A 14,112-nucleotide genomic window follows, 5' to 3' on the forward strand; every position below is an offset into this window, starting at 1 on the left:
TTGAAAAAAAAGGGTTTAATAATAGTACATATATATCGAAAATTGATGATTTCTTTAATATCATATAGGTCTTGCACATTTTCGTTCTTCAATAGTACCCGTAACATATGAACGCATTTGGTGCCAATTGATAGGATACATAGTATCTCCCGTAATATCTGTAGCAAACACAACTCCTAAATCATTTTTTGCTGTAGAAAGATAATATGAATATTGATCACCTAATGATATCTTAAAATATTTATTAATAAATTGTTTTGTTTTATTTTACTTACTACTTGTGCTCTCACAATATCTCCTAGACGAAATGAAGTGTACACTTTAATCGTATTTTTGTTAACAGCTTCTATATCCTGAATTCTACGTGAAATAGAGTAAATTTCCTTGTTATATTTAGGAGAAATTTTACCTAATGATGCCTTGAAATTCTCTTTGACAAACTATCTCATTAACCACAAAAATACTGACTATAGCTTCTTTGGGTTTAATTTTTATAACCCGACCTAATACAAATGCATTTACTTCAGGCAAGATGGGTGAACCTTTTCCACTGAATCTGCATATTAGTCTTTCTACTGAAACTTGGTATTCTCCATTTAAATTTAAAGATTGAACTACTTTTCCTGGAATTGACGCTCGAATAACAGAGTTATAAATGATAGTACCAGGGCCCGCTATGGCAGCATTTGTTGATGAAACAGGCTGACCTGGAAGTGCCAATTTACCTGCTTCAATAAATTTTTTCATATGCTCGTAAAAATGAATATTGTTGTATTATAAAAAATATAAATATGGATAAAAAGGTGTTAAATAATGATCCAAAAAATAAATTAAAGGGAATTTGGCAAAATTATTTCATAAAAAAAAACGTTTTTTTATTGTTGAATAAACTTTAGCTTTTTAAAAGAAAAAATATTTATAAAATACTTGTGATCTTTCATGGATCACCCTTAGTTTCTGTCATTCGGAAATATTTTAATCCAAGCCAATTAATGCCTACCCATATCCATGCTACAACTCCACCAGTTAAAACAATAAGTAAAAAATAATAATCAATAATTGGGAAATCATATGATTTTTCTTGATTTCTAATATTCTAATATTTTATGTTTTTAGTTTTGTTAATGAAATAACATGAATAAATTACTTCAATTCGGAATACCCATTGCCAAATTCCAAAAACTCCAGACATTCCAGTTACAAAAAGAAACCATGTAAAAATGATGAGAAACCAGCCCCACCATATTGTATTAGTCATTTTTGAATAAACATTTTGTCCTTTTTTATGATTCAATGTCTTTAAAAATGAAACAGACCATTCATCATCACTTTCCTCGGAATTTGTTATGGATGGTGATGATAGATATTGTGATATATCAGAATAAGCCTTCTTTTTTGCTTTCTTCATTTTTTTTTATTAAAAATAATTTTATAATTATATATGGTTTATATTTAATTATTTGGGATTAAAATATTTAAAAAAATTATTAAAAAATATATGTTTAAATATCTAAATGTTTAAAAATTTTATATGCATTTGTTTTAATATTTATAATAGTTTTTGATATTATATTAAATCTAGTTTTTTGATGAAATTTTATATTTATTTATTAAGATTTTAAACTTTAGAAATATAAAAGAAATTTTTTATTTGAATATATTTTATAAAAACCATAAAAATGTTATAAAAACGTAAAAATGTTTGAAATAGATTTTTAGAGATAATAATACCATTATTTTAAATGAAGGTTTTGTTAAATTTTATGCTTGATAATTGGCTATCAATTATTAATAAACATAAATATTTTTATTCAGATAGTGATTAAAAAAAATGCATATTTTATGTATGAATAAAGAGATACATCTCTGAATTATTATTTTAATATAAAGATATCCAAAAACATGTATCGTTGATTTGTGAAATATTAAGATGGAATTATTTCGAATTGCTCCTTAAATTTGGAATTTATCAATCTATTTATTGGCCATATTTCAGGAAAAGATTTTCTTCGAGGTTCTTTAGCAATTTTAATATCATGTCCCGCATTTTCAAAATTTATGTTTTTTTCATTGAACTGTGAAGAAATGTTATTTTCAAAGTTATTAAATATTTGACGGTTAATATTTGGCGGCGCACTTTTTAATGTTGAGGATGGTGATATATCTGATTCAATAACCTAGAAGCTTATAAGCTAAAGATCTAAATAATTATAAAAATACATCTTTCCATGAATCTTTGTGACAAACGCAAACTAATGGAAATGCTTTTATAGTTAGTTCATCTATTTGAATTTCAGTTTCTAGTTTAGAAATATTTTTACTAGTACTTTGTAAGCATTTTATATTGTTTTTAAAGGCATTTTTTGTGTTAAAATTGTCTAGTTTCCCTATTTTTATTCCTGAACACCAACCATCATCCCAGACAGATACTACATGAATAATATCTCCTCTTTCTAAAATCATTTCATCTGGCATTTTTGGTTCATATATATAAAGAGCGACAACTTCTGTATTGCGTGTTATTTGATGATCAGAATAATAATCTTTCATAGACATTACAATTGGCAAGATTGCTACACGATCTTGCTCAATAGAAGATGTGGGACGTGATTTAGAATTTTTCAATGTAATGGTGTTTATACTTTCAGAGTTATTTTCAGTTATTTGTGATGTATTATGATTTAACGATTTATATGAATCAAATTTTAAAGATGGTGTTGTATTTTGATAAAGCTTCTGATTTTTATTTGAATTAGCGATATTATAAGAATTTTTATAACTCTTGAATTGTTTGTTTTGATTATTTATTGAAGGAAGCTCTTTTTCAGATGTACTCGTGATGATAGCCCTATTAAAATAATCATAGTTCCTTTGTATAGGTATAGTACTATGATTCAATGTATTAGAGTTATTTTCTGTTCTAAAAAGCGATAAATAATTTCTTTTATATGGATCCTCTTCAATAAAAGGTTGTTTTGCATTTAGCTTAGACATAGTATTTCTGATTTTTCTTCTTTTGTTGAAAGATAAAATAATAAGTAAAATTAATAATGAAAGAATTATTATTATGATTACTATTGATAAGATAATTATGAATGATATAGTTTTCTGTGATAATTTTGCAGCATTGTTTTTTTCTTGTTTATTTATAGGAATTGTAGGTAAAGAGCTTGAGCTAATAGTATTTGATGTTGTAGATGTTGTAAAAGTAGGAATTAAATCGGTTAATGAAGGTACTGAAATAGAGTAGTTAAGAGAAGCGCAATGTGATAAATTAGATAATGCACAGCATGTGTCTATAGAATTTGAGAAGGATGAGTTACAATATTGACAAAGTTCTAATATGTTAGTTCCAAATCCACAACTTTGAGGTTCGTTAGATTTTCCTTTAATACATTCTAAAGAAAAAGATGCACTTGGACTTGTGCATACTGAAAAATCAAATCGTATTAATGATAGATCGTTTTCAAGAGTTCTATTTGTACAATAATGTTGCAAAATAGATGCTTCACTACTAGTCCATTCTGCACAAGTATCTGCACAAACTGGACGACTATTGTAATTAGTAATTTGGCTAAAAGAGTAAAATTTTTACCTATTTGCAGCAGTTAGATTACATGCTACAATTGACTCTTGAATTACAGATGCACATAATATTGTTTTTGTGAATCTTGCATAAAATTTATGCGTATCTGAAATATCTTCCATTGAACAACCATAAAAGTTTCCATATTTATCTCTAATAAATTAATAAAAAATATCTTTAAGTTAAAATAATATCACTTTGTATAATGATTAGCTATATAAGATTCTAATTGTTCATCAAATTCATTAACATTGCTAACAAGTGAAAGAAATGGACTATATCTTTGTTAGTTAAAAATATTTAAACAAAATAAAGAATCACAATGTATTATTTGCAATAGTAGATATTGATGATGTATTAAAGGAAGGACAGCTTTTAGATCCTGAGAGAGATATACATTTTCCAAAAACTTTTGATATTAAGGCAGCAATTCCTCCTATAAATATTTTTTTTAATGTAGGAAGATGTTTACTTCGCTTATGAACTTGAAACATTGCATATTTTTTAAAATTAAAATCTAATAAAATAAATATAGTTAAAGCTTCAATTTACTCTTCTTTATGTATAAATCTTTTATTGTTTTAAGCGAGAATGATTAATAAATAATTCTTAAATGTTTTTTGTAATTAGTATTAAAACTGTTGAGATGTATACTTGAAAAATAATAATTCAATTCTTATTGCCTTTTTTCAATTGAAACTAAAAAGGCTATTAAATGTATATTCCTCTTCTAATAAGTATTTTTGCTATTAATAACGATTTTTTTTATTTTTTCTCTTTAGATGATTAAATGTAAACAACGTTTTAAAATTAATCTAGCGATATTAATAATAAAATTAATTTATGGATCTTTATGTTTGTTCTAATTTGAATTTGAATATCCAATAAAAATGATAAATTCTTTAGTAATAATTCCTCTAAAATGATAATGTTTTATTCTATTATTATTATTTTATAAATTTCAATATATTCTGAAAAAAGTTTTTTGTAATTTTATAATTATCTACTAATAATTATACGATATATAAATATAAAAGAATATGATTTCTTGGTTACTTTAGAATTTCGTATGGTTTTGCATATAATTAATTTTTTATTAAATATTTAGGTAGGTAGATTATTAAATAACTAAATTAATAAGATTTCCCATATTTTAGATGATTTGGCTTTACAATAGTTACTTAATGATAATAATCTCAATTTTTTCTAGATATTATAGGCAATGGTGAATACAATGATGATTTCGTAATGCATGTTTTCATTATAGGATATAAGTAGTTTGTGTTATTTATTGTTGATACACCTAATGAATTTTGAGTTTTAGTTTCTGTTTGAAATCCCTCACTACAATTTTCTTTTCCATTATTAAATACAGAAGAAAGATATTTTATTGAATAAGGTTTAGTATAATTTTCTGATCTAAAATTTTGAATAATTTGATTTATATTAAGATTATCTTTTATTTGTTCATACATTAGCATAAATACGTTTCCGGAGTGAAGAACCTCTTCGATACTGCATGCTCTAGGATAATTATAAAAAATATATATAATTAATGGAACTAACCTAACGTTTCTATCGCTAATTTTAAACCATCCTCTCAATGTCTTTCTAAATGTTACATAATGCCCAAATGTATGAGAGCCATAATGTACTATTATTGACTTCAATTCATATTTTGATTGGTTTTTTTGATTAGGTATAGACGTTGTTTGTATAGGATCTATCCATAAGGTTGAATATGATGTTGTGTATCTGTTTAAATCTAATATAAGAGGAAACGTAATAGATGCTGTATTCTTATAGATAGAGCCATTGATAGGTGAAATAGTTGAACGATTAATGTGGAGAGTTAAAATTTTAGGAAGACGAGCAAACATAATTTGTTTTGATTTAATACTATTGACAAGACGAGGAAGTTTGAAGTCTTTTAAATATTCTGCGTCCAGGACTTCTGTTTCTAAAGCAGAAATAATGGCATTTAATTTTTTTTTGATATTTTGAGACATTTCAGAATTAGGTAAAGATTTTAGAAGAATTTCGAGATCTTTTTTAGACGCAATTAGTGAGCACTTTTGACAAAGAATATCTTCAATCATTTCTTTGTTAACGTATGCCGATAAACAATCTTCTAATGAACATAATTCCTGCTTTTGATGTTATTGTATATTATTTCTTATGAAAATCTTACTGAGGATGACAATGGAAGAGATACACTTGTAAACGATGAGTGAATTATTCCTTCCTAATAAATAATTAATTTGAATTTTCTATTAAATAATTTGACATACTGAAAACCCACAATTTATACATTCTAATCTATTAGCCATAAGTCCATCAAATGGACTTTTTATTTCATTTTCTATGTTGCAAATTTCTGATCTTGTTTTGATGGAATCTGAAAATCCTTTTTCTGTGCATTTTTTTGACATCCTTAAAATTTCTGTATTTAGTTGTGTTGTTAAAATTTGGAAAAATTCTTGAGCATCTTGTTGTTCATAGTCATAAATTTTTTTATTTAGTGACAAAGTTTTTATGAGTTTGGAAGTGCTATGTGTTCGAGATAATGAAGATGAATGATTGAGCTTAAATATAATAGAAAATGTAGCTGATGCAATAGGATTATCCTGTTCTTTAGATAATTTTTCCAGAATATATTCTAATTCATTTAAAGATGCAAATGATTGAATAATACAGTTTATATAACAACTATTTCCTGAATTATAAAGACCTCCAATGATTTGCTCATGTTTAATGTTTGTTTCATTTTTTACCAAATTTTGTAATTTTATTTTATCAAAAATATTCTTTCCAAATATTTTCTCTATACTTTTCTTTTTTTCTTCTAAAATGTCAAAGAACATACTATAAAAATCCAATAATGAGGGAAAATTAAAAAACATCCCAATATAAATGTAAGAAGTTATAAGTACTAAAATGAACCAAAAAAAATAAAACCAAGGTATTAGTGATATGAAGTCTTTAATACATTTAAATGATATGTTTTTTAGCATTTAATTTAATGCTATGTTACTGATTCTGTTTCCTTATGTTTTAGACGATTTAAATAAAAGGCTAATATCTTTTAGATGTTAAAAAAATAATATATATATAATGATATTTGATTTTTATTTTTTTAGCTTTTTAAAATAAGTTTTTTTGGACAATCGTTATTTGGGTTAAAAACTGTGAAAAAATAATTGTAATATATGATAAACATGCATTTCAGAGGTATTATAAAGGATAAAATAACATTCAATAATTAAGGGCGTCTAAGATAAATAAATAATTCTTTAAAACAAATGATGTCTAAAGAAATGTTTAATTCTGTATTTCGAAAGTCGGGTATTAAGAAAAAAATAAAATCTAGGAATATGTCTACTAGACAACATAAAAGAAAAGATCTGGCAATAAGGAAGGCAATGATATTTAAGGAACAATTTCAGTATAAGGTTAATAAAGCTAAATGGAAATATATTTCTAAAAAAGAAAGAAAGGTATATTTTTTGATAATAGAAATTGTATCTAAATTTTATTTTAGAATATATGGGATAAAATTAATGAAAATGCAATAAAGTAGCATTTGGATATATTTCGAATATACTTACTTAGAATATTTTATCTTCCAAAAAATACTGCTTTATTTCTTAGGACGTGTTTATATCAGAATTAAATGTCATTTATTTATACTATAAAATTTGTTAGTGATAATATTATATATTATAATTATTTTCTCTATAATTGTTTCTAATTATTTATTTTGTAGTAATTTTAATAGAAAAATTATAATTAAATGATAATTGCATTTTTATTGAATAATTATTTTTAAATAAGGCGTAATGAAGTTGATTATGTATATTAAAGCAGTAAATTGTATTATTTAAAACTAATGTTGGAGTTTTTTATAAATATTCTTGATAATGTTTTATGTTATAAATTTTATAAAATACTTAACATTTATTTTTTCAAACAAATATAATCTATATTATTAGTATATTTATATCATTTTTTATAGTTTAAATTATATATAATGATTTGATATTTTTATCATAATTATGGTTAATATTAAAATAATAAAATATTTCATTTTCAAAAAATATATGATTATGTTAAAATTGATATTTATCATATATAATCACTCAGATTTATCATATTAAATTTTTAAATGTATTTTTTAAAATTATAATTATATTTTTATATATATTTTTTATAATTTATTAAATTGTTTTTTTGTTTAAAAACTTATGAATTAATAAATAAATATTGAAATGATATTTTTAGATATATTTATTTATATTAATTAACATTATGATTAATAATTGTCCATGTATTTTTAATAAAGATAATAATTTTTTAAAAAAAAATAAAATTATATTTAATATATATCTTTTTACCATATTAAGTAATAATTAAAGTGATAATATTTTTTATTTTTACATGAATAGTATTTTATAATTTATGCAATGCTTAAAATATAATAAATTTAATATGGTTTCTGATTAATAATAATCTTAAAACCTACAATTTTAAAGTTTTATACTAATAAAAACATATATTTAATATAAAAAGTTTAATTAACATAATTTAAAACTTAATGTTTTTTATTTTATGTTTATTAGATAATTTTAATTTGAATTTTAAAATAAATAATATACTATAAATGTTAATTAATATACAGTATTTTAAAATTATCAATAGTAAAAATATATGTTTTATTTACTATTAAGTGTCATATTTTTTTCGTTTATAATGAGTTTGTATTTCGAAAATCATTGAATTGGATATGATATATTTTTTAGATTATTTAATATAAATTTGAAATATATTTTTTAATTTTTTCTAACATTATCTTATATTTATCACTAAAAAAAAGTTATATAAACAAATTGATAAACTTAAAATATAATAGATTTTATTAAAGTTTGTATAATTTTTATTTTTTTTAGACGATTTTGTCTTAAGAATTTGTTAAATTTAAAATTTTTACTCATTAAATAAGTTTTATGACACGAAAATTTTTTGTTGGAGGGAATTTCAAAGCTAATGGAACAATCGAAAGCATTAAAAAAATAGTTGATTTTTTAAATAAATCTGAACTAGATTCTAATGTTGGTTTGTAATGTTTTTCATATTTATAATTCTTGATTTTTATATTAAGACGTTGTAATTTCTCCTTCTGAACTTTATCTTCTTTATGTCAGAGAGCATTTAAGAGATGATATAGGTGTATCTGCTCAGAATGTTTATAGTAGTTCTCCTGGACCATATACAGGAGAAATCACGTAGAAATTATTTGGTTTATTGGAAATTAATTTAATATTTTTAGAGCTGAGCAGTTAAAGGATGCTAAGATATTATGGACAATTGTTGGTCATAGTGAGCGTAGGACCTATTTTAACGAAAGCGATCAAGTAGGATGTTTTTATGTTTTTATAATTTTATTTATATCTTAGTTTATTGCTTTAAAAACAAAACATGCTCTTGAAAATGGGATGTCTGTTATTCTTTGTATTGGAGAAAACTTGGAAGAGCGTGAATCAGGTCGCACTATTGATGTAGTAACCTCGCAATTGCAGTATGTTTTCCAATATGTAAAGTATTGGTCGAATTTGGTTATAGCGTATTAATTTAAATTTTATGTTTAATATTTAACATTTGTGATATTAGTTATGAGCCTGTTTGGGCTATTGGAACAGGTAGAATGATGGGATTTTAATGTTTTCTAATGAATTTTAGGAAAAGCTGCAAGTCCTGAACAGGTACTAAGTAAATAAGACAAATGTATTTAATATGTTTTAAGGCACAAAATGTTCATAGTGAAATACGACTATGGTTAAAAAAACAACTGGGTGAGGAAAGTGATAATATCCGTATTATATATGGTGGTTCAGTAACATCTAAAAATGCAAAAGAATTATCTGTGATGGCTGATATTGATGGATTCCTCTTAGGTGGTGTAAGTAATATATGTTTCTTTTTTTTATAATTAATATTATAGGCTTCTTTAAAAGAGGGTAGTATTGAATTAAATATTGTACTTAAATTAATAGTTTTAAGAATTTAAAGATATTATCAATATAAAAATCTCTAAATGAGCTTTAGAAAATAAAAATAACGTTATCTATAAAATTATGGTTCGTATGGTTATATATGATGTTATTTCAAATTATAATTAATGTATACTTAGTTTTATAGTTTTAGTTGTATTCGTTAATTTAGGTGATATTATTTTATAATTAAATAATTTTAACGTTTTTTTTTGTATATATTTTTAAAAAATATATGCTTTTTATATATCTGGGATCTTGAATTTAATATTTCTGTAATAATAATAATAATAATAATAGCTTTTATTTATATTGTTTATTTAAATATATTTTTTATAAGAATGGTTTAATTTTAATCCTGATTGTTTATTTTTTAGTATATATTTTTCCTTTATATTGTTTGAACATGAAAAGTATTTTGACCAAAGATTTTTAAAATAATTATAGAAATTATAATCCTCATAAGTTTAATAATATAGGATTAAATGTTTAAAATATTTTTAACAATTTTAGCATTTAGATTTTATAGTTTATTTTTAAAAAGTTAAATTATGCTTATATGTGTATATATTTAAGATTTAGAAATTTAAAAATAAATTGATTTTTACTAATTTTATTAGATCTACTCTATATATTTAATACGTATGTGTTTGAAAGATAAACGATTAAAAAATAAATACAATTAGTATAAACGTTAAAGGACCTGAAAAAAAAAAAAAATAATTAATAAGCTTAATAGTTGTTGCATTGTGTTCGATGATTTCGCATGTATCTGGGTCAGCTTTTGGATCTTCTCAATATTTACATCATTCTATTCCAAAGACTCAACAGCAAATGATTTATGATACATTTAATACCACAAATTTTCCACTTTCTAGGACTAGTCCAGGGTTTGGAACTTCTGTAGCATTTGGAAATACATTTTTAGGTGCTCGTGGGGATGATGGACATCAAAATTTACCTGACAATGTAAAAATGTATAATTGGATTATAGAACTTATAAGTGGGAGTGTTGGAAGAGAGCATGCTCTCCTTGAATTAAGTAAGAAACGTGAACAATTTGATGATCTTGCTTTTATTTTATGGCATTCTTTTGGTGGGTTATTGTATTTATCATTTACATTCTTATTTAAATGTTAAAATAGGTGTAATGACAAGTTTGCTTCAAGAAATTGTTTCAGTCTATCCTCTTTTACTTTCTCCACAGCTTACATCACATGCTTCAAATCGCGTGTGCAATGCTCTTGCTTTACTACAATGTATTGCATCTCATAATGAAACACGAACTCTTTTTCTTAATGCTCATATTCCTCTTTTTTTATATCCTTTTATGAGTACTACATCTAAATCTCGGCCATTTGAATATTTGAGATTGACATCATTGGGTGTTATTGGAGCTTTGGTAAAAAATGATTCTACTGAAGTAATAAATTTTTTGCTTTCTACTGAAATTATTCCTCTTTGTCTTCGTATTATGGAAACAGGTTCTGAATTAAGTAAAACTGTTGCTATCTTTATTGTACAAAAAATATTAACTGATGATATGGGTCTTGCATACATTTGTCAAACATATGAAAGATTTTATTCAGTGGGTACTGTTTTAAGTAACATGGTGAGTCAACTTGTTGAAAATCAAGTTCATCGTCTTTTAAAGCATGTTGTTCGATGTTATTTGCGATTAAGTGATAATCCAAGGTATGTGTAAAGTATTTGCATTTGAAATCTTATGAAAGTAGAGCTCGTGAAGCTTTGCGTCAGTGTTTACCTGAACCTTTAAGAGATGCTACATTTTCAAATATACTCAAGGATGATTTATCTACGAAACGTGCATTAGCACAACTTTTAGTTAATTTATCTGATAGTGTTATTGGGTAATTATATTGATAATTTATGATGGATTTGATTTGCTAGAAATTTATAAATTAAACATTGTATTATTATTTTTTTGTTCATATTGAAATTATTATTTTGTGGCTGTATTTTATATAATAATATATATGCAATTTTGTATATTAATTAGCGATATATTTTTTTACTGTTATACATAATTATCATGTAATAAGGTTATGGATATATTGATGTTAAAATAATGAATACAATGTTATAGATGTTAATATATCTGACGTATATGTAATAGAAATGATAATAATGAGTTTTAAATATCAATTTTCTAATATTTTAGATAAAATTGAATAAGCTATAATTAACAATTTTTTAACCATATGTTTGCATTTGTGAAATTACCATTCCTGGTTAATTTTTTTAGTTAAATCTTGTTGTATAGAACGATAAGTTGTATATAGAAATTTAGATGCAATTTGTTTGTCAAAATTTTTCATATATTGTGATATATGAGACGAGTTAACAGTTTTTTTTATGCTAGAATCGTATAATTCGTTAACATAGTCAATCCATTCTTTGTGTGTAAAGGTTTTAGACGATCCTATTATTTCTGGTTTCAGTTGGCCTCCTCCATTGATGCAACCAGATGGGCATGCCATAACTTCTACAAAATCATATCCTGTTTCTTGTGATATTCTATTTTTTTTAGTTTTTAATTTTCGTATAAGATTTTGAATATTTCTATATATATATATTAAAATAATATATAATTTGTATTGGTTTTGTTTACCTAAAACCATAACATGTTGCCATTCGAAGAACTGTGTCATTTGGTCCTTTAAGAACATATTCTCTCATATCGTTATTGCGTATTATATTCATTGTTATATTATGTTCAATATTAGCATTTGTATCATCTATATTAAATAGTTCTCGAGTGGAAAATGAAAGAATATGAGCTAAATATCCTCCAGATGATGAGCCTGGGTGTTCTATTATATCTGAATCTATGTAATGTGAGAATAATGAGTCGTGTGATGCTTCAGGTATTTGTCGCAAATCTAATGAACGTTCTTTTAACAATTCTATTACTTCAGTAGTTGTAATAACACAATCTACATCTCTAACTCCATTTTCTGAAAATTCGTCTCTACTTGCTTCTAATTTTTTGTCAAAACATGGCATTATCGATACATAATAAATATATTGACGGTGTTTTCCTGAACTTTTTTCTAATTTTGACTTAACGATGGAGCCCATAATTTGTTGTGGTGATTTTACATGAGATATATATGGTAAAATCTCTGTATGTGTTTTTTCAGCATAACATATCCAGCCTGGGCACGCTGATGTTAATAAAGGTAGTTGATTCTCTGTTCCATTTTTTTTTGCTTTATATCGGCGAATAAATTCATTAGATAGTTCGTTTAATGCTAATTCTCTTCCAAAATTTGTATCTATAAAGTGAGAAAATGGTAATATTTTCGTAAAAAAATATGCTAAACGAGCATGAGTTGATTTTATAGAAAGATTAAATGCTGCTGCAATTGATGCTCGTGATTGAGGTGAAATAGATGCTATTAGAATTTTTTGTTCATTTTTATCAAGACCCTATTATAAAATGTTAGATTTCATGTTAAGGTTTCTGGTAATAAATAACAATATTTTGAATAATAACTTCATTAATTTTTTGACATGATTGTGTTTTAATAAAAACACTTTCAGCTGATGTAATACATCCACTAAACTCGTTACTTTGGTAAATGATGAAAAAAAATATAAAACCTGCATGATAAACAATCGCTTAATGAAATAGATACCGGTTCTAGTTTTTTTTTTACACCATCATTGTCAAGTTCATAATATCCTTCTTTATCTATTTTTATATTATTCTATAAAATATAAGATATTAATATAACTAAAAATTTATACGTTATTAGAAGTGTTTCTTTTAATATCTATGGGTTTAATACATGCTTGACTTGGTGATATAAAGTCGTTTAAATCTATTTGTATTAGTAATCTATGGGACATATAATTATGTGAAAAAAATAATACATTCAGCAGATAAAATTTTACTCATTCTGTTTTAATAAGATATACATTAACATATTTTTTTTATTTCGATTTTTTTCGTTTCTATCACTCTTATAATTATTTTAATATATTTATATAAAAAATATATTTTATACTGATTTAACGTTTTACATAATTAACTTTATAAAATTAGATATGTAAAAATTATTTGAAAATATTAAAAAATTATATATAATAAAACAATTTATAAAAAAAATCTAATAATTTTAATTATAAATGTATATAATATAAATTATATAAAAATTAGTTTATTAATATTTTATAGTTAATAATTCAATTTATATTAATTCTATACTATTAAAAAATATGTTTGATTATATAATTTAAAACGAATGCTATTACTACATACTTTTTTTTGTTAAAAAAAATATAAATATTTAAAATATTATATATTTTGCAATATATTCGTATTACTACATGATTATATGATGTCACAAATAAAAATCATACTACTATTTTAATATATAATACATTAAATATGCAATTTATATAAGTTTTGTAAATATATATATTTATTAGAATTGTATCATATTTTTTTTA

The 14,112-nt window shown here is 23.6% G+C and overlaps 8 protein-coding genes across 8 annotated transcripts; 3 read left to right on the forward strand and 5 right to left on the reverse strand.

Annotated features, from left to right (window-relative positions):
* Positions 1–14: 14 nt before the first annotated feature.
* On the reverse strand, positions 15–792 carry T552_02680 (hypothetical protein). The gene is made up of 3 exons (XM_018371212.1): positions 410–792; positions 276–360; positions 15–231 (listed from the first exon to the last, which is right to left on the reverse strand). The coding sequence occupies exons 1-3, from the start codon at positions 745–747 to the stop codon at positions 61–63; spliced, it is 594 nt and encodes a 197-aa protein (XP_018225006.1). The 5' UTR covers positions 748–792; the 3' UTR covers positions 15–60.
* Positions 793–892: 100 nt separating this feature from the next.
* T552_02681 (hypothetical protein) lies at positions 893–1,454 on the reverse strand. The gene is made up of 2 exons (XM_018371213.1): positions 1,148–1,454; positions 893–1,096 (listed from the first exon to the last, which is right to left on the reverse strand). The coding sequence occupies exons 1-2, from the start codon at positions 1,406–1,408 to the stop codon at positions 938–940; spliced, it is 420 nt and encodes a 139-aa protein (XP_018225007.1). The 5' UTR covers positions 1,409–1,454; the 3' UTR covers positions 893–937.
* Positions 1,455–1,925: 471 nt separating this feature from the next.
* T552_02682 (hypothetical protein) lies at positions 1,926–4,080 on the reverse strand (the record flags this gene model as incomplete). Its single annotated transcript, XM_018371214.1, has 5 exons — positions 1,926–2,177; positions 2,221–3,553; positions 3,596–3,739; positions 3,784–3,867; positions 3,908–4,080. 5 exons carry the CDS (start codon positions 4,078–4,080, stop codon positions 1,926–1,928), a joined length of 1,986 nt encoding a protein of 661 aa, XP_018225008.1.
* A 656-nt stretch (positions 4,081–4,736) lies between these two features.
* T552_02683 (hypothetical protein) lies at positions 4,737–6,496 on the reverse strand. Its single transcript, XM_018371215.1, has 4 exons — positions 5,878–6,496; positions 5,778–5,831; positions 5,153–5,736; positions 4,737–5,110 (listed from the first exon to the last, which is right to left on the reverse strand). Exons 1-4 carry the CDS (start codon positions 6,487–6,489, stop codon positions 4,783–4,785), a joined length of 1,578 nt encoding a protein of 525 aa, XP_018225009.1. The 5' UTR covers positions 6,490–6,496; the 3' UTR covers positions 4,737–4,782.
* Positions 6,497–6,799: 303 nt separating this feature from the next.
* On the forward strand, positions 6,800–7,212 carry T552_02684 (hypothetical protein). The gene is made up of 3 exons (XM_018371216.1): positions 6,800–6,817; positions 6,864–7,083; positions 7,128–7,212. Exons 2-3 carry the CDS (start codon positions 6,889–6,891, stop codon positions 7,164–7,166), a joined length of 234 nt encoding a protein of 77 aa, XP_018225010.1. The 5' UTR covers positions 6,800–6,817; positions 6,864–6,888; the 3' UTR covers positions 7,167–7,212.
* A 1,107-nt stretch (positions 7,213–8,319) lies between these two features.
* On the forward strand, positions 8,320–9,932 carry T552_04170 (triose-phosphate isomerase). Its single transcript, XM_018372221.1, has 10 exons — positions 8,320–8,698; positions 8,745–8,868; positions 8,913–8,997; positions 9,040–9,206; positions 9,254–9,282; positions 9,323–9,345; positions 9,387–9,542; positions 9,585–9,600; positions 9,644–9,720; positions 9,774–9,932. Exons 1-9 carry the CDS (start codon positions 8,590–8,592, stop codon positions 9,679–9,681), a joined length of 747 nt encoding a protein of 248 aa, XP_018225011.1. The 5' UTR covers positions 8,320–8,589; the 3' UTR covers positions 9,682–9,720; positions 9,774–9,932.
* Positions 9,933–10,156: 224 nt separating this feature from the next.
* On the forward strand, positions 10,157–13,040 carry T552_04171 (cell differentiation protein rcd1). The gene is made up of 3 exons (XM_018372222.1): positions 10,157–10,729; positions 10,779–11,328; positions 11,370–13,040. The coding sequence occupies exons 1-3, from the start codon at positions 10,390–10,392 to the stop codon at positions 11,506–11,508; spliced, it is 1,029 nt and encodes a 342-aa protein (XP_018225012.1). The 5' UTR covers positions 10,157–10,389; the 3' UTR covers positions 11,509–13,040.
* Positions 11,830–13,579, reverse strand: T552_02686 (hypothetical protein). The gene is made up of 6 exons (XM_018371217.1): positions 13,534–13,579; positions 13,408–13,481; positions 13,261–13,367; positions 13,136–13,217; positions 12,266–13,086; positions 11,830–12,216 (listed from the first exon to the last, which is right to left on the reverse strand). Exons 1-6 carry the CDS (start codon positions 13,556–13,558, stop codon positions 11,874–11,876), a joined length of 1,452 nt encoding a protein of 483 aa, XP_018225013.1. The 5' UTR covers positions 13,559–13,579; the 3' UTR covers positions 11,830–11,873.
* Positions 13,580–14,112: the final 533 nt, after the last annotated feature.

This window comes from Pneumocystis carinii (assembly GCF_001477545.1).
Source record: "Pneumocystis carinii B80 chromosome Unknown supercont1.12, whole genome shotgun sequence".
Lineage (NCBI taxonomy): Eukaryota > Fungi > Ascomycota > Pneumocystomycetes > Pneumocystales > Pneumocystaceae > Pneumocystis > Pneumocystis carinii.